General features: G+C 46.5%; 1 protein-coding gene across 1 annotated transcript; it reads left to right on the top strand.

Annotated features, from left to right (window-relative positions):
• Positions 1-12,920: 12,920 nt before the first annotated feature.
• Positions 12,921-16,277, top strand: LOC308199681 (uncharacterized protein). The gene is made up of 2 exons (XM_080604185.1): positions 12,921-13,009; positions 13,092-16,277. The coding sequence occupies exon 2, from the start codon at positions 13,630-13,632 to the stop codon at positions 14,719-14,721; it is 1,092 nt and encodes a 363-aa protein (XP_080460311.1). The 5' UTR covers positions 12,921-13,009; positions 13,092-13,629; the 3' UTR covers positions 14,722-16,277.
• Positions 16,278-25,459: the final 9,182 nt, after the last annotated feature.

Here is a 25,459-nt window from a genome sequence, read left to right as displayed (position 1 = left end):
ATTATTACTAAGTAACTTCGCTTGAGCCACCCGACTAGTTAAGCAATCAAGAAATTTGAAAATGGCCTGGGGTGCCTGAATGATCTTATGCATTTTTTCACCAATATGAGGCTTTTTAATAAAAGAACTATCCCATCAAAAATCTTGTTTCTCTTCTCTTTTTGAAAGTGTTGCAGTTACCCCAAGTCTACCAGGTTCATGTAATATAAAGGTATATTCTTTGTTATTAGATGTTCTGGGAGGTATACAGTAAAATTTATTTCTGTCATTTTTAAAAAGTAAACTCTTCCAGTTCCAGTGTTCGCATTATTATTTTAATCTGCTTATGTCATTAGCATAGTAAAAGTATCAGGAAAAAATGTAGTTACCTTCTCCAGCAAAAAGTATTACTCTTCTTTGGTACCAAGCAATCCTTCCTAGATGGGGAGTTCAAATGCAAAGAAAGGTCTAGAACATTGCAAACATTCCAAATCTTGTGTCTCAAATTTGATTGCTAATAAATAATAAAATCAGCATAAATCACAGAATTTAAATGATAATGTGATTTGATTGAATATTGTTTGGGTTTATGACAGAGTTAATTTCATTTTATATTCCCTTTATTCTCTCTTTCAGTTTGTTCTTATTCAAAAACCATACCGCTGCAGGATTACACTGCAAGCATTGAAAAGCTTCACTATAATCCTATTTCTAAGCAAAAGCATCCATGTAAAAGTTCATCGGTCATCAGTATCTTAGAATTTCAGTTCTGTGAGATCTATAATATAGAATTAAGATCTATTTCATGAAAGCTTAATTCAATTATTTCATGACTGATTTTTAAAAGACCGCAAAACCATCCTCCACGAGGCAGATACGCCGGCTAAGGATGCTTCAATTAAAGCATTATTCTCTTTTGCAAGAGGACTGGGAGAAAATTATTACCACAGGTAGCCACATAACAAGGCCAGAGCTGCGGCGCGACCAGTGCTCGGCGCCCAGACTGATAACTTCCATGGCCACGGGGGAGCACCCAGCCAGGTCAGGACCGGGAAGCCTTTTACTGGACACACTCAAGCAGCCCCCAAAGCTGTTGAAGGGTCATTCCTCACGACTGGAGGAGTGAGCGGAAATACCTGCAGCCAGAAGTGACTGACCCTCCTAGATCTCCCAGCCCAGGAGGACCTGGGAGCTTGAAGGGCTATGGGGAGACAGAAGAACCGCAAGGACACCAGATTTTAAATGTTGAGAAACGCCGTTTAAATGGTAAAGGCTTACTGTAAGCCAGCAATATGGCACAGCTTGAGAAAAGCAATTGTGGTCTTGCATTCACTAGCCAAAGGACTGGTAGCTGAGGATGAACATGCAAACAGCACTCCAGAGAACGTGCCTTTCTTAATTTAGCAGATGGAGTACGGAAGAAAATAATTTTAATGGAGAAGTTTGAATATTGTAAAATATCACATTACTAAGGTTTTTGAAACAGTCTTCTAAGAAATACCTATTCTTAATGTGGAAACTGGGGCATTTTGGCAAAGATGTGGATGCCGTGTGTGACAGATCTCCATTTTCCCACTGCAAAGCTTTTCTCGGACACAACGCAGGCACTCTGCCCACCTGCCTGCGTTTTGCAGGTGTTCACCAGCCTGGACAGAGCGCAACCCCTGATGAGGGTGCAAGACACCCAGAAATTTCAAACACAGGAGTACACCACATTCACAGTTTTCCACGTGTGCCAGCTGTCTGTGCAGGAGGCCCAGCACGTCCTTGAGACCTCGATCAGAATTAAGGCAACCCAGGAAAGCAGACATGTTCTAGTCAGAAAAAAAAGCAAGACAAAAATGACAGAGATGTTTCCCATTGATCACACAGTTCTTGTGTAGCTCGGCATAACCTGCTAGTAAATATCGCCCATTCTTATCTCTTCAGGTAATTCATTTTGGTGTGATATTAATATATGGGTTTATAAAATATTGAGAATAGGGCCAGTCTGCTTTTCCTGCAGTGCCAGATATACAGCTATGGAAGTGTTCATGCTCTGATGAACGAGCGAAACAATTCATTAACTACTAATTAAAGATGAACTTGTTGGCACAGTTTTACTCAGATTGTTGTTTGCTTTGCTGTGTTGCTTTTGTATCGAGCTGAAGCGTCACCAGCACCACACTGCTTAACGAGATTTATGGTAATAGGTCAGATGACAATACTTTCTGTCTAGCGTCTTTCCTTTTCTATTATTATTACTTCCAAAGAGTTGTCCAAAGCTTGAAGACCTCCTTAGGCCTTATTCAGCTGTTACTAAAATAACGAGTTCCTGTGGAAGGGCTTTCTTCTCTCTTAAGCCTAAATTATCTTCAGAGGGAATTCACCGGAAGGAGGACAGACTAAAACCAAGGAAAAATGTCACTATCTGGCTTTTGCATCCACACTGAAACCAAATCTTTGTTGCTTGGCAGCTCATCAATGCTTTCTACATGTTCCTCGGCTGAAGTCATAGTCCTCTGTTTGTGACTTGTTGCTGTGGAGATAACTGCACCACAACACAGGAATATGATTCCAGAGAGCAAAACAATATGCAAAAGCAGAAGCTGAACAAAATGCCTTTTTTTTTTTTTCCGTACAAATGTCATTAAGAATTAATAACCCTGGGGAGAAAAGATCTTTAGAGAGAACCGTGAATCTCTCTCTCCCTAGCGCCGCGTGCTGAGGGCCGTGCATGCGGCCGTGAGCGCAGCTGCGTGGCAGGCAGCCGCTGGGCGCACACGTGGCCAGCGCAGGGCTGCAGGCGCAGGGCGAGCTCTGTGCCGCGCGCACGGCCGTCGGTGCCACAAATGCGAGGAATTTGCTGTGACTTGGTTTTTCCAGTTTGAAAGTGTAAACACGTTGAGATGTTTGATTCATAATTCATTTGGTGAAGCCTTAAAGAGCAACTCAGATGGCGTGACAGCCATCTGAAAGCCTCCGAGTTAGAGGAGCACGTGGTGATGCAGGTTTTGCTCGACCAGCGCAGGGAGGGGGAGGTCAGCGAATGCACGAGCCGCAGCTCTGGCTGCCCAGTGGGAGTGTTTCTGTGGTGGGGATTGCTTCACTCAGGAGGGCTGTGGAGATAATAACCTCGACATTGCTAATACAGGCCTGAACATGTGTCACACAGAGGGGGTCTGGTATTGTTTACTCTAATAGATCAGCATTGTATTTTTAATTACTCTGCTTGGGATGCCACTTCATAAATGAATCAGGGGGTTTGAAAATTAGAGAACTATGACTTGAAGGTTTACATTTTGAATACTGAGAATATATTTGATTAGCAAGGTATACAAAAGCAAGGTATACAATTGCACGTAGTTTGTATACAGTCCTACATTACTAATTTTTTGAATCAATAAGATTTCATAATTATGCCATTTATAGTGGCTTCAGGATAGATAAAAAATTCACAAAGCAAAGGGTTCTTCTGAAACCGAGTATCCTCCACAAACCTGAAAGACTTCAAGTTTATTGTATTTTTTTTAGATGGAATTTCTGCTTTTTTGGGGAGGTAAAAATTCTCATTAATACCTTTTTGCGCTTAAAAGACATTTGATCTCATAACTAGATGATCTTTAAGGTCCCTTCCAACGTAAACCATTCTGTGAATCTATGTTACAAACAATGTAACTGGTTATCACTGGCACATGTGCCTCTCTAAACCAGGAAAAAAAAATGTATTTCCCAATTAGGACATTCAATATTCAACAGGACCAGAAATAGAATGGAATATCCAAGAAGTAGAAGAGCTTAAACTAAATAATTATCTAGGGAAACTGTGTGCTAAAGTCAATAGGGATTCAGCCAGTTCACTGGAATACCAAGTATGTTTGCACAGAAGGCCAACTGAAACAGCAAACGTCTTTCTAAAATGCATCAAAAATAATTAGAAGTGCCAAAAGTGGAAAGCTGCATATACACAGCAAACCTGGATAGGCACCTTATACGATGATATTTCTCTATACCCAGTTTGTTCCTACGATCTCACAAAGTAGCACTAGCCACTTCTGTCACAAAGCTCATTTATAAAGCTTCCAAATTCAGCATAAGATCTGAAAACTGCTTGGCTAAAAAGAGCTAGAAAGGAATGCAGACCTTTATGCTATATATAACCCCCCTAAAAATATCAGTGCTGTCTTACACTGGAATTTTATAAAACTGGCCAACATCTTCAAAAACTGCGTTGCTCTTTGATAAACAAGCTAGACACAAACTGCGCCTGTGCTTCAATAATGGCACGTGTGGGTCTGATTAGAAATAAAAAATACAGTGCCCTCTGAACTAAATTCCAGTACACAGCTCCACCAGCGCGCAGCTTACCAAATGGTATTTCCATCCCATTTCCATCATTTTCCATCCATAGTTAAAAGAATTAAGACGGCACAGTACAAAAACGCTTATATACTACGTGATCCTAACGGCCTGATATTAACTATAGTCTTGCTAGCGACCTTTGAAGACAAGCCTCTTTCCCGTTTTATACAATTGCTGCGGCAGAACGATTTACGTTTTCATTTCTCCCGCTGCCACGTCCCAGAGGGCGCTGCCGGCGGGCGGCGCGGGGCTGTGCTGCGGGCGATGCGCAGCCCCCTGCCCGCAGCCACGCACAGCCCTGGCGCCTGGCGCAGCCCACGCAGGGCACAGGGGGCTGCGGCGGACATCCCACGTGGCCAGCCAACACCTCGGCCTGCAGATGCTGGTGGAAGACAAGACTTGCTCAAGTAAGGAAAACAAATTGCTAGCCCCCACTGCAGATCAGAGGGACACCGGTGCTGTATCTGATCAGATAAGAAGCCATCTGGAAAGCACACAGAATCGCAGGGCACACCAGCTACTGCGCACAAGGAGAAGGGGGTACACGGCCCTGTGCTGCAGGCAAAAGCCTCACAATTCAATCCGATCTTTTTGTCTGGGGGATAAGAATGATGATGAATGGCAATGGGGGGGAGGAAGGAAGTTAATATGTTAAGCTGATGCTACAAGTTCATATGCTGATCTAGTAAAATATAAAACCAAGAAAACAGTTGGAACTTCCTGAATTTGACTTTTTTCCCAGTGAAAAAGCAGAAACCCAACCCACTTCCATCAGAGCAAAACTGATTCTACCATGCGATTTTCTCTTTCTGTGTTGAAGGTTTTGTCTTCTGAACATATCAATAGCTTTAATACTTCCTTATCAAAGCTGACATTTATTCCTTTTCATTATTTTTCTGAGTTTTATTTAGGTCTTTGGTTCTATTCAGAAAAAAATAGTGATTCTAAAAGTTTTCAGGGGCAAGGAGCATTTTGTTTTGTTTGAAAATAATAAGGACACTGATTAATTTGGAAATGGTTATCTGAATCGGAGGAAATGTGGGAAACATATGGACAATCTCTTTTCTCCTTAGTTAGGAGATAAAGTATCCTCTCTGTTCATTTTCATCTCAGTGTTTGGAGATAACAGCTTTGTCTTCCTGCTGTATATCATGTCTAACAGATCCAGACTTGGAAGCAAAGTTCTCTTTCCTGATACGGGAACTAACTAGTATAAAACATATTTATATTTAAAAAAAAAAAAAGTAATTTGCAATAATAAATGCAGGCTGCAAAAGACTCTCTCGTACCTCCTTTTGTTGTTTAGGAAATTTTTCTGTTTTCCATTAGAAATTGTGTAGCTTAAATGCACGTCTTCATACACGTATACCTGTGCTTGCTGTGAGTTCTGCTATGGACACACTGCCGATGTTCTGGTATACGCTGGCAACAACTGCAGCAACTGAATATACGTGAACTCCATGTGCTGAAGGAGGAGGTTTGCTCAAATAAGTAAAATATCTAATTCCTGAATATGTAAGACGGGAACTATATAGATGAAAAATACACGAGGTAAAATGACTAATACTTACTTGGCTTCTGTGTTTTCCCATTGTGCCTTTCACAAGTTAAATCTTAAACCATGCTGATAGCTATTAAAACACTTTGGGGAGGATTTTTTTCCCCTTAATCAATGTACGCAGTCATACCATAATACTTTACAGAGGTGGCTAGAATATCTTTTGAGCACATGAATTTTGAGCCAGGGAGTGCTTTGGAGAGCAGGCTGAAAAGTCCTGCAAGCTCTAAATCCTCCAGCCCGTTCATACTCAACACTGGTTCACTTTCACTTCACGCCTTGAAGAGCTGGCAGTGTAAGCATGGCACTTAAAATAGGCAGGCCAGCCAGGCTCCTGTGCATTTCACTCAGTAACACAGGAGAATACCTTTATTTCACCTTCTAACTGACTTGATCTGCGAATCTGGAACCAGGAACATTTTCGGTTTGTATCAGGAGCAGTTTTAAGGTGCTCCATTAACGCTGAGGTACCTGCTCATCCCCCCACCCTGACCTTCTGTTTCCTGAAAAACCTTTTCTGGTACAAGACCTATGACACAATTAATTGTCACTATGATGCTCTTCGACATTACTTTCACCATTTCATTCCACGCCACTGGAATAATGAAGACCTCAAGTCTGAATATACCCTTCAAAATGCCAACTTTTTCCAAAGAGTCACAGCTAATTCCATTTCTCCTAAATCCCAAGGACTTTACTCAAGTGGATCACCAGCCGTAAGAGTTTGTTATTCCCTGAAGAGTATGGTTTTGTTATTGCAACAATTCTGTTATTGCTGAACTTTTGAAGGACAGACTTCTTGACAATTTAGCGGTTTAAGCCTCACTCACACGGCACAGAAACGCAGATGCCTAATACAGCACAGAGCTGCAGCCCTTTTAGAAATGAAAAAAAGTTCATCTCTGTTTGCTAAAGGGAAGCTACAGCTTTCTGGTACATTTTCCATTTTCTAGAGCTTCGTTTAGTTGTACATTAGCATGCCTCTGACGATGGTTTCATTATCATCTCTCCAGGCAATCCTTCTGCAGCACAACACACTGCAAGGAAGCTTTCTGCAGATTTTAAAGTCTAGTACTTTTGTGTTTTATTTTTATTTCTTCCCAATTCTACCTGTTATCAGTCCCACTCCCTGGCAAACAGCCTGCAGAACTCCTTGCCTTCCTTGCTTTTCACAGCCTCCATATTCTTCCAGAGCAATACCACATTCCTGTCTGTGCCAACCCAGCCAAATTAAATATTAACTCCTGGAAGTGTTCCTCATTTCTCTCTCCCATTTATCTTTTGGACAAGGCTCTTCCGAAGCTCTGCAATTTGCCAGTATCACGGTGTTTATGACGCCGACAACACGTTCCCGGTGCCACCCAGTAGCTTCGCGGAGGAAGGCTCTTGCCCCCGGATGTATGAGTTATGTACATGCGTGTACGCAGCCAGAGATACCTGAGCTGCCTTGGCTGCTGTGCGGCATTACAAATTAATATCTAACCTGCTGTTTACCCTTACATTACTTTTTCCAGGTTTCTCTTTTCCGTGGACTGCTTGTGTTAACAGTTAATTGCCAATAGCCACAAATGACTTTTTTAAGTAGATTTTTAGCTTGCTTCCTGGCCTGTACCTATCAGTTCTTCCCCGACGCACAAGGATGGCATTGTGTTCTGCGATCCCTGCCCAGCTGGTGTCATCTGACAATGCAATTATCTTTCCCTTCCACATCCTTAATTATACGAACATAGATTTAACTTAACTTCACTACTTGGATATCATAATGATGAGATATCTATTACTGACCTCCTTTAACAGTCCTTCATCCTTCCTATAAACCCGCATGCAACTGTGTCTTCAATTCAGTTTGTAAGGCACGCTGTCAAATGTTGTATTCAGTGTATAAAACTAAATTCATCACAGACCCTCACTGGCTATAACTTGTCAAAAGGTTCATTTTTTCTTTCTCCTATTATTTGTTCCATGATTTTAGCAGGAGAACTAGAACTGAATTTACTATAAAGGGAGATTATTCTTCTAATCCAAGGTGGTAGTATACAAATTCCTCAGTAAGGCTTTTGAAAACAACCAAAAATACTGCTATAGCATTTACAAAAGTCACTAATCCTTAACAAACGGAGATACACGTCATCCAGCCTTTCTGGCATTTTTCTGACGGGTTTCAGTTTCACAGGCATCCTGCCCTCATGCTTTTTCAGTATTGGTAGCTTATTTTGGGAGGGTTGTGTGTGTGCTGGATGGATTTTCCAACTCAACACAAGACTAAAGCAGAGGGTCAGCAATGTGCTCTACGTATAAGAGTTTTCCTTATTCTCTTTATTCCTTACAGACCTGTTTGTCAACGCCTGCTACGCCAGCCTCACACCAGCAGCACCCCACAGCAGGCCCTACGACTGAAGCAAGCGGAGAGCCCTCGCTCCACTAACCGCCCTACCGGGCCATGGATACGGTGACCGGGATTTTAGCAGCTCGCCTCCTCTGGAGCCATCCGGGAGCTCTGGATTTCACGAAACCACAGAGCAGACCATCCCGAGGCTTCATTTAATTACCAGGAAGCTACAAAGCAGACCATCTGCAGAAGCCAATTCATGGTCAGCCCCCCCAGGAAAGCCAAGCCAGGCACCGCGCCCCTGCCCGCTCCCCTGCTCCCGCTGTGCACGGCCGGAGGCACCGCGCTCCTCCTCGGGCGCTCCAGGCCAGGGAGGCCCCGTCGGCCCCAGGCGTCCCCACCCCTGCGGGCACCAGCATTTCACAGCAGACGACACTGCGGCAGCGAGGAGCTGCTGTGCTGCTCAGGCGTGTTGGACCTCTGCACCCTGCTGAAACCACTCAGAAGGGAGCAGGGCCTGGGGGAACTCTGGGGTGATGGCCCCCAAGTCAGTGCTGATGCAGCTCTTCTACCAAGGTGTGCCAGACCTTTAAACGTGCTCGCACAGGCCACATCACCGATCAGAGCTTGAATAACCATAACTTCAGACACTAGATCTACTACTTCAAATTTTAGCTCCCTAGTTACAGTGTTTAGGAGAGGCACTCACAGAATCATAAAGTCAGAGTATCACAAAATCACAGAATAACAGAATGGTTTGGGTTGGAGGGGACCTTAAAGACCGTACAGTTCAAATACATCACAATTTTAAATGATTACTGGAGTTAGGCATATCTGATATTGGAAGCTAACCAGAAGTAGAGACAACCCTGAAACCTTTATCTTAGAAAGAAATATCTTCAAAAAGAAAGAAAAAATCTTGTTCTCGATTTTTTAATAGGGATGCCCGTTAATCTGACTCTTTACATTTTATGACCATCTTTTGTCAGACAAGATGTAGGTTCCCAAGTCTTAATATAAACAACATATTCAACAGCCACTGAGCAGCTTTTGTGTGTCTACTAAAAAAAGGAAAAAGCCCAGCAAACTACCACAAATGTCTATTTACCCATAACCAGCCTTCGTTACTTTGTGCCAGACATCACTCTACCACTGTAAATCGGCCCTCATGGGCCAAGTCCTGGTGCTCTTTTTCATTTTTAACTAAATGCAAAGTATTAAACATGCATGCTATTTTGCATTTGAAGGCCTACATGATTTGCACAAGTTAGGCCTTTCACCTAAACCCAAACTAAAACCATGGTATTTTATCACAGAAATATTCCTTCCAGCCTTCTTTCTCTCCCTCCAAAGACCTCAAGTGCTCAGTCCGTATATTAGGAAGAGCATTTATTGTAACAACAAAGCATGTCCTATAGCCACTTTATTAAAAAAAAAAAAAAAAAGATTGAGGAACTAGTACTGGTAACAAAACTGCAAAACTCTTCTGTCAGTAAGTGGCAGAGCAGACATGGTGAAGGGAGGTTTGCCTTCCTCACGCAGCACTAACTGCGCTCCAGAGCCTGCACCAGACCCCTCCTCATGAGCGTGACAGTCACACGAGACAATTTGGGGTTGTCTTTGTGCTCTGCTAACTTCTCTTTGCTCAGGGGATCCTGCTGGAACAGGGTGAAGGTGCTTTGCTGCCCCTGCTGCAACAGTTATTTTCCTGTCTTTTTTCTTTTCCCCCCCCCAGGAAAAATACCCTTTATGCCAAAATATTATAACAACGCGACAGCTTCAATTTGTTATATCTTAAGTATTACACTTTAAATGACTCCACCTTGTTTGCTTGAAACGAAGGAGGCTGAATTAAGCAGAGACCTTGCAGAAATTCAAATACTGGCCACGGAGAGTTGTGAGAGCCTGCAGCGGGCGCTCAGCGCCGCGCCGTGCGGGGAGGGCTGCGCGCTGCCCTCCCGCCTGCACCGAGCCCACAGCCTGGCCACCGGCTGCCAGGAGCAAAGCAAGAATCCTCTGAGGGATAGATTTCTGACTTCCTTTGCTAACTCTCATCACAGTTTACGAAATAAACAAGACACCGCTGTATGCCTCAGCAATTAAATGGCATTTTGAATTGCATCTAGAGCAGAGGCATTAAATACTTGAACAGCCACATTTAGAAACTAACAAATACTTCATGGAAAGATGCTGTAGCCAACTACTTACTAGTTGCTTTTAATATTTAACTAGAAGTACGTATGCTGCTGTGCTAACAGAAGCAGTAAGCGCTAATCTGTTTGAAAGCTCTGGCATTTTGGCATTTTATCAAAGTATTTCCTTTGCTTCACAAGAGGGTTATGGATATATCTGTGGTGCAAAGCAATCACATTTTAAAAGTATTTTGTTGCAAAATTGTCAAGTTGCACAAGTGGAAGTACGTAGCAACTATTCCTTCACAAAGGATACAGCAGTTCCAGGAGCTGAGATGTTTTTTAAAGGATCGCAGCTCTGAATCCAAGGGATAGCCATCATTTTTTCCTAACATTTGTTACAGAAGCATCAACCGATTAACAAACAGTACCTTGCTGGAGTGCCGTCAGCTGATTTTTACTGCCTAAGTACAGATGCCTATTAATATTTTTGGATCACTTTTACACTGTGAGTAGCAGAATGGCTACGGAACAACACACAGCATTTCGTGCAGTCAGGCTACCGGTACTTACACGATCCTATATGATAGGAAGGATAAGATAGGACACACGGCTCCTCTCCTGCCAGTGGGGGAGAGTAAAAATAATGTTTGAAAGTCAGATTGTACTTTGATGTGCACATGGAAAGTTACTGAAGATTAGCCTACACACGCACTTAAATAATTACATTATAATGGGCATAACATACATGAATTTGTGTCCTACGTATTTTTAGCCAAATAGAGAGAGTGATGTTTTTTAAATTTTTTAGCAAGAGGGTTCAAAACTCTGGTGACAGTAAGGAGCTGGTTCCAGCTAGATGCCTCGTCACAGTGCCTTACACATTTTTGTATACTGGTATTTTGTTTCACACCCCTTCTGTCAGCTCCGGCAAAAACAAATTCTGTTTCACTCCCGTTTTAGAATTTCAGCACTATGAGCCAACAAGGAAATTATATTCCTTTCCTTTTATGGCTCTCTGCTCAGTCCTGGCTTGAACAGGCGGCTTTTGGTAGATTGTGATGAATCTCCAGCAGGCTAATGTGAAATAGCTGAAGCTCCTGCCTGCAACACATGCTTCGCCGGGCTGCGTAAACACCCGCGTGCCGCACAGAAGCCTTTGCAGCGAGAGAGCAACACAACAACGGCGCAGCACAAACAAGGGCTCCCAAAAACACTTCAAAGTCTCTTTGTCTGCTACTGTAGATGTCATTTCATAAATCTTTCAACAAATAGCCGAGTTTGGGCCAGAAAACGCCCTGCCCTCCCTCCATCTGCGCTGCATCTGCTGATCGGGGGGCTCCGCGGGGACGCGTGCAGCCGATCCCCCCCAGGCGTGGGCACAGCCCTGCTGCTCCGCTCGCGCTCACCGAAAGAGCAAAATGCAGTCCGTGCTGTGCCAAAATGAGAGAGTTTGGGGAACTCCGCTGTCCAAGCGTAGCCATACACATTTAAACAGAAGAAATGCATGTTAATTGGTGTTCTGGGTTTGCCTTTTTTTTTTTTAAAGAGGAAATGGATGGGGGAAGAGCGGTGCGAGGCAGGGCGAGTTCCATAAAAGGCATTTGTCTTTAGATATGCATTTGACCAATGACACAATTTATTACAGGGAAAGGAAAAATGTGGCAAGTAGATTACTTCCACATTTCAACTTCTGCATATTTCCTTTGTCTTCAGGGGAGGACCGCCGAACGCCCCGGATGAAACGCGCCGCAAGCTCTGGCAGCCCTGGGGAGGGGAGGGCAGCTGGGGGGCTGCAGGGCGGGGGGCGAGGCGAGGCCCGCAGTGAGACACCCGGAGCAAAGCGGCAGAGCCACGAGACGCACGCACGGGCAGGGGTGCTCCCGGCGGGGAACATCCCCAGGAAGGAGCAGCACGGTGCGAGTCGCTGCGCCTGCCTCGTGGCCAGGGGAGCCGAGGGTCTGCGTGGAACAAGCGCGATGTCCGGTGGTCTCTCCTTCAGAATAAACAGGCCGAAACTGAGTTTTGCTAATCTTGCATGGTTCTCTGTCCTCAGCAGTGCAATCTGTTAATTTTCAGCTGCAACTACATCATTTTATCTCATACTGCTTCTCTCGATGGCTTGGCACATATTTTATTTCCCATCACTTTTTGTTCTTTACTGGTGTTTAAAGTTTTCCTCCTACCCTGCATATTTAGTTACTCAAATCAATATATCTACTACACACACTCCATCCCATTTTTTTCTTCCTTTACATGCCATTTTTTAAAATTAAGAACCAGCTCAAGTATCACAAGGGTGGGTGTCGGAACAGACCACACAAGGTGCACTACCTGCTTTTTAGCAATTCCGTAATGTGGGGATAGTGTCACTGGGGACAGGTGAACGCACTTCGTTAGCACGGTGATGTCAGTGCTTCCAGTGCTGTGTCCTGCTTGCAGGCCCTGCAGCTGAAGGGGATGCTCTACAAGGTAGTAGACTTTCCTACTACTTCCTGCTAAGGCAGAACAAGATTTCGCTGTTGCCCAGCCACGCGGAGTTGTTGCGGCTGTGACAGGAGCTGGAACACCCTGCTCCCCACTGCCAGCCCTGCGCCGCCCCGAGCCACCCGCCCATCCCGCTCCAAGTAGCGGTTTCACTTCATTTGTTGCTTAAATAGCCAAAGAAAGGTCAGTTTTATGGCGTCAGACACTGTTTCCTGCTTTTATTTCTGTACGTGACAGTTATTTAATGGTGGTTTGTCTATTTTAGTTATTAGTCACTTGGCCTACTTCTTAAAACCCTCGGTTTTCAGCGTTGCAGTAGAAGGAAGAGGCTCGCTGAATGGATGGGCATTCAGATACAGTGAGACTGTAAGCTTCAAAAACACAACAAAGTTTTATACATAAATGAGACCATTCTATATCCAGTGCAGAAAAAAAAAAGATTATTTTGCATATTTAGGGGAAATGCAATAGCACGTTCGCTCATCCCTAAATGACTAAGATGAAGAGCTGACAAAATGTGGGGGAAGTCCTATCTTTCTGTTAACATAAGTGCAGTAAAACTGAGGAACATGGCCTCGAAGGTACACATCAGCACCTCCTTGGGGCCCTGGAACTTTTAAATTTTCCAGTCATGTTATTAACAGGAAATAATCTGAACAAGGCTGACCGAGGCTGACATCCGTCCCACCGGCCTGTGCACACCGAACGGGCCCCACGCGTCAGGACAGCAGGCACCATGGGGCTCACGCGCCCACGCAGGGGAGACGGGGACCGTGGAAGGATGAGCCTGATGGTTCTCCCTGATGTGGAATGAATCACAAAAGCGCAGTCTACCTACAGCAACCACCGGAGCAGTGCAAAAACTGAGACCAGCTCCCGGCGGGGACGTTCTGCCCGCAGCAGCGGAGGAGCTTTGCTCCCCGTGCGTGTACTTCACGTGGCGGGGACCTCCTGCGCTGCACTTCCCCCTCCAGCCTGAGAACCAGGCAGAGGAAGCCGCAGATGATATCAGGTTGAGCAGCAGCATCTCTGAACCCCTGGGATCCAAACGCTTCTATACATTCAATATTATAGCAGCTTTCATGAAAAATGAAACAGAACTGCAATCCGTCAAGGACACATCGCCTCTGCAGATTGGTTCAGCTGTCTTCGCAGAACTACGTACTTCATTTCAGCCTCGTTTGGTTTCAGAATACCTGGCTGCCTTCTTTGTGGCCTCCTCCTCGGGTGCAGGGAATCACTGTCAGAAACGGAATGCACTAAATGGGACTTGCCACCCTGGCAGACAAGGGAGGCAGCATCTCCCTGAGGCACGCTGGGAACACACAACAAACGGCAAGCTCACAGTAACTGATCAACAAGTAGAATTCTGCCATTCCCAGTTTTCAGGCCTGATACTTTCTTGCGTTTTGAAAATTACTTCAGTAACAAGAGTTCTTGTAAACAGACATTTCTGTCGTCATTTAATCGTTTTTTCTTGTTTGTTAATATTGACTAGGAGTACTGGGAGTATTGATGCTCGCCTGAACGTGAGCCGGCAGCGTGCCCAGGAGGCCGAGAAGGCCAGCAGCATCCCGGCTCGTGTCAGGAATAGTGCAGCCAGCAGGGCCGGGCAGGTGATTGTCCCCTTGTATGCTGCTCTGGTAAGGCTGCACCTCAAGTACTGTGTTCAGCTTTGGGCCCCTCAGCACAAGAAGGACATCGAGGCCCTGGAGCATGTCCATAGAAGGGCTCCGAAGCTGGTGAAGGGCCTGGGACACAAGTCCTGTGAGGAGCGGCTGAGGGAACTGGGGGTGTTTGGTCTGGAGCAGAGGCGGCTCAGGGGAGACCACATTGCTCTCTACAACTCCCTGAAAGGAAGCTGTGGGGAGCCTCTTCTCACAGAGAACCAGTGATAAGAGTAGAGAGAATGGCCTCAAGTTGCACCAGGGGAAGTTCAGGTTGGACATGAGGAGACATTTCTTCTCAGAAAGAGCAGTCAGGTACTGGGACGGGTTGCCCAGGGAGGTGGTGGCGTCACCGTCCCTGGGGGTGTTCAAGGAAAGGTTGGACGTGGTGCTTGGGGACATGGTTTAGTGGGTGACATTGGTGGTAGGGGGACTGTTGGACCAGATGACCTTGGAGATCTTTTCCAACCTTAATGATTCTGCCATTCTGTGATTTTAGGACAAAAAGAATGGTCTCAAATACCGAAACGAAATGACAAAAATGACTATCTTATCTTAAAAGCTAAGGACCTTTCATAGCTAAGGTTTTAAGGGTAGTGCTCTAGACCACAGAACATTTTGCTCAAGCTATTTTTTCTCCTGGCAGCTGACAAAACAATCAATACAAAGTTGACCTCACCGTACATAGGGCGTTTCAACCCACAAATCTGTATTAAAACTCCTAGAACACGAGGTATTGAGGAGGAGGGCTTTGCCCTGCCGTGGCACTGGGTGCGGCTGGTGGGACACGTCTGCTGCCAGCCCGCGGCTCCACCGCCTGCGGGCACCGCGCCTGCCCTGGGCAGCACCGAGCCGGCACCGCAAGCTCGGCCCGCAGGGGCTGCGCTCTGCGGGTGCATTCACCGTGGCAAGTAAGACACTCCGACCAAATATTGTTACTAACGCGATGAAAAATCCGCCTGTTGAAAAACATTTTCTGCATAGGCTACAGAAGGCTGCACAAGAATACGGGGGAATTTGCTGACTGCATTACTTCAGACAGTAACGGAATTACTCTCCAATTATTTGTAATTAGAAGTTACACAACATTACCATAGTGATTAAGTCCCTAAATGACAAGCAGTCAAACCTCTATACGTTCTGGGCACCAATTTCTGAGTTTCAGAACAGCGCAGTTGCTGTTCCCACAGGTCAGAGGTTCCCTTCTGCGCTGACGAAGCACATGCCCAGGGTAGGCGCTGCTCTTGGCAGCTTGTCCGCAGAGCCTGCCCCCCAAAACGTGCTAAGAGTGGCAAGAACTAGCAGCCTGCCTTTGGGACCTTTCAAATTAAAATAAATAAATACATACACAAATAAATCTATGCTAAAGCCAAGGTTTTGTTATAGCGGTAGCAGATAACAATAGCCCTCATCTGAATGTGCTATGGCACATTTAAAAGATGAGAACAAGGCAGAAAAAAGGAAAAAAGGATAATTCTGTACCCAAAGAGTGCAGCAATGGATTACACATGCTCTGGAGCAGGCTGTGTACATATTTTCGTTTTGGGGTGGTGAGCTCTAAGGCCACCTGACTTAGGACTGGATATTTTTCACAAGAGCATTTCTCAGCTCACAAAAGAATCCTTCGTGGCCCGGGGCCAAACCAGCCATTTACATGTAAGGTAGAAGCTCTGCAGATGGACATAAAAGCATACTTTTCTGGCCCATAGCAAAAGAATGTTCTTATAAACAAAATTAATGCAAACAGTACATTCTCCACTCCATCATTTTCACTTATAATCGTCTAAAGAAAAAAATCAAGCTTCAGAGTCCACAGAAACACACCTTAAGGGCCCCGAGGGCGGACGGGGAAGCCGAAGGGCGAGGAGGCGCCGTGGAAGGAGGCCTTTCTGCCAGCGGGACCGGGGAGCCTGGAGCGGGGTGAAAGCAGGCTCCCGCTGGCAGCCTTAGTAGGGCAACTCATGGCAAAGCCCCTGTATGTGAAATGCAGGAGCATGCCCTCAGCAACACGGGGACATCTCCCGGGGGAGAGTCAAGCAGGTGCTCTGGTCCACATAAAGGAGGAGGCAGAGCACCTGCCAATGATGGGGGCCGCCGGGGGACAGCACTCTGCCCCGGGCACACAGCGGGAGCTCGTTTGCTGCTAATGTGACTCAAGGGTAGATCTAAATAAAGGAGGTATCAAGGTAACGTGACAACCCTCTAGCCTGTGAGTGGCTTTTTGAAACGCACAGCTGCCATAAAACAACGCAACTGCCTGTGAGAAAAACCGGTACCGGGAGTAGGGCCCAGCCGGCCCACGCCTGGCCGCCGCTCGCCCCGCGCCATCGCCCCGCGGCCCAGTGCCGCAGCACGCTGGTGTGTGGCGCACAGCACAGAATGGGATATTGTGGCTTAAACCAAATATTTAGATGTTACTTAAGCATACTATTATGGGTTTGAAGAAAAGCTCCGCAGTGTTATGACTGGAGCTACGCTCCTCTTCCCAGGGATGCCAGGAGTCAGCTGTGGCTCCCAGTGGAAAAGTGACATCAGAATCTGCTGCGTGTAGGAAACTTCTCGGTCATTGCTGAATGCAAATTCCAATCCCAATGTATTCCAGCTCACACTCCCCTTCCCGCAGAGATCGCTACTGCCTCGTCCCTCAATAACCGTCTCTTAAATAAACCATAGTCCTTGGTATCTTTGGAGGATGCTGTTAATTCTCCTGGGTCTAGTTCAGACCTACTTTCCAACACATCATCTGCTATGAAATGCCCTCCAAACAAGCATTTTTATAGTGCATATTTTCCCAGTCTGAGGAATTAAGCAACACAGATCAAGTATTTCTGGGTTGGAGCTGGGTGTGCAGAACCTCACAAGGCTGCACTGCTGTGCTACCACCAGTTCAGCACTGTTTGAGGAAGAAGCGATGGGCAGAAGCAGAGGCGGGGGAAGGCAGGTCGCTAACCTGCACGATGCCAGCGGCTGCACCGGCCATGTGCACCTCCTGCCACCAGCCCGCGCTCAGCGCTGCTCCCCCGGCCTGTTGGCATTCCCAGTCGGTCCTCCCAAAGCACGGCTTGCAGACCTCCGCCCATGGAACAGTCGCCTTCCTTGATTTCGATACCAACGCCTGAGGCAGACAAGGAGCCCCACAAAACCCGCCGTGCCCCGCCGCAGGCGGTGCTGCTCTCAGCTGCCGCGGCCACGCAGCTCCGGCGGGACGAGCCCCCGGGAGCCGAGCGGCTGCCGTGCCCCCACGCATCACCCCCGGCCGGGGGGACCTGAGGCAAACTCCTGCCCCGCAGCCCGAGCTCACGCATACAGATGCATCCCTTCATGCCCAAATTAAAAGCTATCAAAGTAAAAGAATGGGAGGTGACACGAGTGTCATTTCTGCCTTCCTCGTGCTTGGGGTCTGATTCCGACCACATCGAAAAAAACAATTTCCAGGCTTTTTTTTGCAGCTGCACATTGCACGAGATCTTCAAACGGGCTCACGTACCTGCCGCTTGGTCAAAATGCAGTGACAAACAGAGACCGTAGCAGACAGAAAATACACCGCTCTTTTTACACAAACCAAAAATTCCATTATCCTTTCCTGTGACACAACTGTTTGCAGAGAGTCAGCCTGTTCGTAAATTGTGCAGGCTAATGACCCTACTCTGGAAACGCTCGCCTCACAGCGCAAGCTTTTCCACCACATGCCATCCCATTTAAATAAAAAAGAGCAGCACTCACCTCAGTAAAGTTCAGTTGATGCAATCATTACAAAGTAAGGACATAATAGGGCATAGGGCAATATCTCCATAGCCTCGGGTTAATGATTATCTTATTCCTTAAACATAAGCTGGAATTTCTAACTCAGTATTTAAAGATGTACTCTTCATACTTGCGTAGTAAGCACAGAAGCATGTCATAAAAATCAGACTTCAGATAATTTAATATGACTTTTTGTATTTTTTCCTAGTGAAAAAGGAGCTGGCCGCTGGGGGATGCCCACACAGACCCCCACGACCTGTAAGGCCCCACGCAGCACCACCGGGGACTGGGCTGAGGCCGAGCTCCGGCTGCTCCCAGCTGGGCGATTACTCAGTGTGCCCCACAGCACCAGAGGAGGTAACTTCAGACGTTGATAAAGAAAGAAGAAGTAAAAAAAAAAGGAAGGTCAAACTCAACAGCACTTTTAAAGATTGCTTTAACTGAAAAGTCGGACTTGGAAAATGCCACATCTGGGTTCAGCTGAGTGACAGAAGGTTTGGGAAACAGGATATTGATATGAAACTGAGATGATCAACAGTGGAAGCAGAACCTCAGGATGACAAAAGGATGCTTAATGTGGCTTCTGCAGCTCCAAAGGAGCTGCAAAGAGCAGAACCCCACTCCAGTGTTTCCTGGTGCAGCTGCCATGCTCCTGGAGAGAGCTCAGAGCTCAGGAGCAGGGGCGGCACCACTTCCAGAGCAGCAGGCAGAGCTTCCCAGCAGGGCTGGTTCCCCTCTGCATCTCCTGCGGCACAGCACCGCAGCCGTCTCCAGCAGAGTCCTTTCACCATCTCCCTAGCTGCCCCCCAGGTGTGTTATAGTTACCCACAGCTTGTAACTCACTCCAGAATGAACTGAACACACAACTACAGAAATGGCGATAAAATCCAGAACCTCTTCAGCAATCCTTGCAGACGACTGGCTGACACGGTAGCCTGGTTGTACCAGCAAAGCACCGAGGGCAGTAAATAGAGAGGTAACATCCAGCAAGCTTACTCCAAAGCAGTGCAGGATGTGTTGGAGTCCAGCAGTCCACCTGAAGGGGAAAGACTTTCATTTGAAGACTGATTTGCTGATAATGAAGACAGTGAATAATTCAATTTATAAGTGCATAAGCACACAGTCTGCTTTCAGCAAACAAAACGGCCTTTGCTTCAAAAAGGAATCTACTGCCTGCTGCTTGCTTATTTCTGTGCAATGACCACAGGAAGCCTTTGCCCATGGAAAGCTGAGTTTTAAATGTGACGACAGAGCAAGGGACATTGGAAGAAATGCTACCATGTAAAATGCTTCTCATGCGTTGGTGTCTGACAGCACACAATTTTTACACAGGGTGAAATCCTAGCTGATGGCAAAATTCCCCCTGATTGCAACAAGCAGGTCAGGATTTCATCCATGAAGGACAAGCACTTGCAAATATCTGAACCAATAAAAAATCTGTCCATAAGATGGTCCCAAGAAGTAAAAGAAATAAGCATGAAATAAGCAGCTGTTCAAGATCTGAGTGAATGGGCTTTAGATAGATTTCTGTCAATATTCACTAGGCACACAATGCTACACTAATCACGCAGACTCTGAAATAAAGCAGTGCAGAAAAGAGGAACCAATCATTTGGAATCAATTTTAGGACCAGAAAAGGAAAAACAGCATTTCACCGTGAATTAGTTAATGAATTAGAGAATGATTCAATTTTTAATCCCATGTCTGATTCTTTTTTGGACTCGCAAAGGCACTTGCTATGAACAGCTTAATTTGTAGGAAACTATAAACACAGACTATTCGATTCTTTAAAAGACACCGCCTGGCTGACTGATGGCTGGCAGGCACGAGTGCCCAGCAATGTGAGCGCCTGTCCAAAGGCGCTGCCCGACCCCGGCTCCGGCCCCGCTCTGGGCAGGCAGTGCTGCAGTCTCCAGCCCGCGTCACGATGGCGTGCTCGACCTCTGGGCCTGGCACGGGTTTTATTCCACCTGACTGTAAGCTGCTACTCGGTTGTTTCCCATGGCAGCAGCTGCGATGGATGTGAAGTGCATTTACCTATCTGCTTCCAAGGTCAGAAATGACAGCAAGGTAGAAACACTGACTTAATGAAGAAAAACAAAAATAAATTCCTTTTAGATTTCCTTCACAAAAACCTCACATTATTAGGTAATACTAAAAGCAGAGCTATTGTTGCCAACTGTGAATTTCCATTTCAAGAACGTCGAGCTACTTCATTCCATTGAGAGTGAAATTGTTAACGATTTGTCAGGCTCATTCTGCCCTGGAAAGGCATGTCCAGAAACCAGTGTAAGCTGGAAAATGAACTGACCAGTAGATTGGTCAGCACTTTTTGCTGGGCTCAAAAACTCTTCTGCAAACTGAAAATAAATTCACATCTGGAATATAAGTCTGGAGCACGTTCTCATCTTGGTCTGTCCCCGACCCAGAGGCCGCAGAGATGCTGGCTATCACCGAGAACAGTACCAGTGCCATCAACAGGGCGCGAAGGAGGACAGCAGAGCTGGGCTTCTATTTTTTCTCTGAATACTCTGTCTTGAAAGATTTTGACATTTTGGGAAAAACAAAGGTACATCTTGTAAGGCAATGTCCAGCCTTTGAGGTGTGTGGTCAGCAGCAGCACAAAGCGAGGCCTGCTAAATCCCTCGGAAGTTGGTGTCATGAGCACAAAATCCTCGTGCTAAGGGATCACCGTCACGCGCTGCTGTTGCAATGGAACAGAGAGTGGTGCCGGAGCCCAGCTTCTCAACCACCCGCACACAGCCGATGGATGACGGAGGAGTATAGAAAAAGTATAGCTGTCACAGACACATTACATTTCTTGCCCACGAGATAAATCAAGCTTCCGAATTCTGCATTTTCAGCCAGTTTCCTTTTGCTGTTCTAGGCTGTTTTGTCTTGTCCATGGCGAACTCTGTTTCTCTATAGATAAAAATCACATGCAAAATACACTATGTGATACACCAAAGCACGTAGGCATTTTTTAAATTTGTGCCATATGTTTTAGAAGCAGATAAAAGATATGAAAAATGAAATGACAGAAAGATAAAGTACACATCCAGACAGCAAGTCCATTAAAACAGATATACAGATTGCTTGTATAAACCAGAAACCTCCTTTAAAATAAGATGTAAGTCCAGCACAAGGAATCAAATCAAAGTACCACATGCTAAGAAATTCTGCTTCAGAAAATGATTACTTTCAGTATTAAGTGTATTATATAACTAGTTGAATCATTATAATGATATACAGCAGTTCTCAGCAAAAAATAAATAAATAAATAAATAGAAATCTGATTTCTCTTTGATGTAATTCTAACTAAGAATAAAGTGGCTAATAGGAAGCATTTAAGACTGTTTATTTTGATCCTTGTCTTGTGTATAGCAATACCGAGGTGTACGCGGCAGTCTGAAAACCGTCTGAAGAAGCATGCAAGCTTGTTCTTTCTTGCTTGCACAGGCTGTAGGTCTTGAAAAGCCATTTTCATAAATATAACAAGAGTCACACAAAACTCCTTGGAACCTCATATATTTTACAGTAATCAGAGGAACTGTTAATGAGAACAGGATAATTATACCTAAACATTAATTCCCCTCTATTTATTTTGGTACCAAGGTCAATTCTGATATTATTTCTTCCCTTGCCAAGTTGTATCAAGTACTATGCCCAAAGGTATTGTAGCTCAGTTAGGAAGAAAACAAAGGATGTATTAACCTCTGATGGTAACTAGAAAATTAATTTCTGGCTTCTTTGAGTACACCACTGAAATCACACTGGGAAATAACAGAAATTAAAACAAAGGAGAGGGCCTCACAGAACTGCTCCACACACAACACCAGGACTAACGATGAAAGATGCGTGGCTGGTTCTGGGTGAGGGAGCTTATCCTAAAACACAGCCCTTGTCCTACGGTGCACAAACAAAAGCTGTGACTTAAAAGTGCTTTTACAGAACTTAAACCACCTAAAATGACTCACGATTCTCAGGTAGGTGAAGCAAAACGTGAGGTGAGAAGCAGGGTGCTGACGATCCTGCAGCCAGAGCCGGGTCGCCCCGCGGCCTCCTGTCCCTGCCAGGGCAGCACCGGCGGTGCTGGCGAGACGCGTCCGCTGCTGCCCGAGCTCGGCCCAGCTGGTGGCCGGGCACGATGACCGCCATCTCCGCAGCCCAGGCTGGACGTACAGCCAGGACGGGCACCTGCTACCGTGGGACCTGCAGAGAGCCATGTTCCCTTTATGCACACTGCTCGTTGTACGCCATGCAGCTCACTGAAGACCAAAAATTTTCATCAAGCAAGGCTTCTTGTGCACCCCTAAGAGCTGTTACACATCCGCATTGTCCAACGTGCGGAGTCTCGGGGAACACAACGCAACAGCACGCTCATTCCCCCACGTTAGAGGGCCTGCTCCGAGAAAGGAAGGCCTTTCCCACAGCGCTGCAGCAGACGGGACAGATAAACCACATTGCTCTGGCCAGCCCAGAAACACTCATTTTTAGCCTTAGTGCACCACTACGCTGCGCAGGCATTTCCCCCATGGAAGCCCTCGTTTTCCTCCCCCTCTGCTCCGGGCACACAGACCCCGTGCGGCACAGGGCCGTGCCCAGACCACGGCTCTCTGCTTCCTGGCGCAGAGCAGTGCTCCTGCTGCCCCTGGCCAAGTGACGCCCACACGCCTCGTTTTCCTTATTTTCCAAGGTATTTAACCCCATCTGACACCTGTAAGAGGTCCAGATTCTCTGCAAGGTAATGAATGCACTGCTCCCTGAGGGACAGCTGAGCAGCTCAGGCAAAAAACAGAAGCCTGGAATTCTGAATAACTTTTTTTTTCCCCAAAAAAACATGCATTACTAGTTACTGAAGTCTAACATGACTATTTTGGTTCCTTTATTGCCAGATTTACTTGTAAAAATCACAAACTTCTGCCTAAGTGAGAAATGAAAGAAAAGGCTTCCTTATCAACACGCAGACAGGCTCAGGAATAAGCAAGTGACGTGTGCTGAGCAGCGTAAACCCGGGCCCAGCCGCAGACACAGGCCGCCACAGCCGGCGCCCCCACCAGCAGCAGCCGGGCTCCCCGCGACCCACAGCTGCCTGTCCTCGCTCTGCAGGGCCGCCGGTGGCCCGCGAGAAAGCGAACAAACGAAGTGTCTGCTGGGGCACTCAGGCAGAGAAGGGTTTTGGGGGAGGCTGCAAACACCAGATGGCTCCCCGGGAAAACACAAACAAACACAAAACCACGGCGCACAGCGAAGCCATGGGCTTCAGATCGGGGCAGCTACGTCAGGGGTGCCGGCAGCTTCGTGCCGCCTCCCAGTAACTACAGCACGGCTGCAGACAGATAAATACAAACGCAGCTTCCGTGCTGCCACTGTGGTCAGAATGACACCTTGTAAAAGCATGAATGACTCCAGTGATCCGCTACCCAGGGATGTGAACGGAGAGCGGCCAGGCGGGGTCAGTACCCCATTACAACGCTCGGGTCGGTGACCACCACATCACCCTGCTCAGCACGTGTGCGACCAGGCGTGGCGGGGACACTCACGCCACAGGACCCACCAAGCAGACACAGCCTCTACCAGAGGAGGAGGCAGCCCATTTTTCAAACACCTTAGGAAAAAGGTGTTTGGCACTCAAAGGCAGCATCAGGTTTCAGCACTGCCTGCCAGTATTTTTGCAAGGAATCGTCCTTCAGGCTTTCCATGCACCTCTGTTTTCCGTGCACAGAAGACGCTGAAGTTTTCCAGGAGAACTCCCTAAAGAAGTGCTCTTCTTGTTTCCCCTCTCAGCTGATCCATGCCAAGAACAAGCAGCATTTGCCAAGGCCAAAATTCCTTTGCAGGGAGGCTCCCCCGTGACTCGCCAGCGCCGTGCTCCACGGGCTGGTGCAGCACCTGCCCTTGGGCAAGTTGTGCCCTGGCCTCACGCTGCCTGCACAACCCTGCAAACCTGAGCAGGGAAGGAAAAGCACCTCCCAAAACCTCTGTGTGAGTATGCAATGTGATGCTAAGCTGATGTCCGAGCCTTTTTAAGATCAAGAGTTGTTGTTTTCATGCCGTTCAATCCCAATTTAGCAGTGAATTATTTCCTACCCTGTTTACATTCCTGTTGCAAAGCCACCTGTAGCTGTGGGTACCATTGCTTGCTTCATGCAAATTTCAGTAAAGCCACCCAAAATACCTTTGGCAATGACAAGGAAATCATATGCAGCAGTGAGCTGATGTATGGACAAAGCATCCCTGCGAGATCTGCATTTTGACCTCACAACAACACTCCTTAAACACTTAAGCACCCAATGGCGCCACACACAACGCTATTGCAGCTTCTCAGGTGCACCCTCAGGCCACCACAGGCACAAAGTCACACTTCCAGCCCCACAAAGCATGAACCGCGGGCGCTGTGACAGGAACGGGCATTTGAAGAGCTGACCCTCGTTCCCCCCGCAGGACCCGGGGGTCCACGCATGGCCGGGGGGCAGCAGGCGCCCCGGACGTGTTGCTCGGGCAGGGACCGCTGGGCCGGGAGCACTGGGCCGGGAGTGCTGCCTGCCTGCCCCGGGCGTTCCCCGCGGCCGGGCCCCACAGGCACCAGGGCAGCTGTGGGGTGCCACGGCCCCAGCGCCACCAGGGAGGCACAGCCAAGCTCTCAAGGAGGGACTGAAACTTACCACAGGGTGATCGAATGCATTGGGTGGTAGTGTCATGAAGACCTCCCTAAAACGCACAAAAATTAATTGAAAATGAGATAAGAAAAAACGACCTGAGAATCCAATAGGCACTGAAAATAAATTGCTTTCCCATATCAGGAAAAAGTTATTTCCCCGCAACAGAACCACATACATGAAACCTCAGACAAAACAACCTTTCTTAGGGTAGCAGATTCATGAATTATTCCCTGCAAACACTCTAATACATTTTGAAATACACGACACAAACCAGAATTTCTCCCTGTACCATAAAGAAAGAAAAAATCTTAGAAAGATAAAATATTTTTGAGAGAAGGAAAAATACATTATTAGATTTAAAGTTATGGTAATCTGAACTACATACATAATCTTTTTAATTCAGGCCTTTGTAGCAATGTACTATAACAGGATAATGTTTGTTTTTACTGGCTGCTACTTGCCCTGCAGAAATCAGGAGCCATTGTGCTCGTTCAGGAGGAGGATTTCCTCTAGTAAACTTGCCAGTACAAAAACAATCACACATTCCGATAGCTTTATTT

This window comes from Anser brachyrhynchus (genome assembly GCF_964034855.1).
Source record: "Anser brachyrhynchus genome assembly, chromosome: 9".
NCBI classification, from domain to species: domain Eukaryota; kingdom Metazoa; phylum Chordata; class Aves; order Anseriformes; family Anatidae; genus Anser; species Anser brachyrhynchus.
Note: the sequence above shows the minus strand (reverse complement) of the source record. Positions and strands in the feature narration are given on the sequence as shown.

What these genes read in the sequence shown, in the direction of transcription:
- LOC308199681 (XM_080604185.1), top strand. Translation starts at nt 13,630, where the DNA reads ATGTGGAATGAATCACAAAAGCGCAGTCTACCTACAGCAACCACCGGA.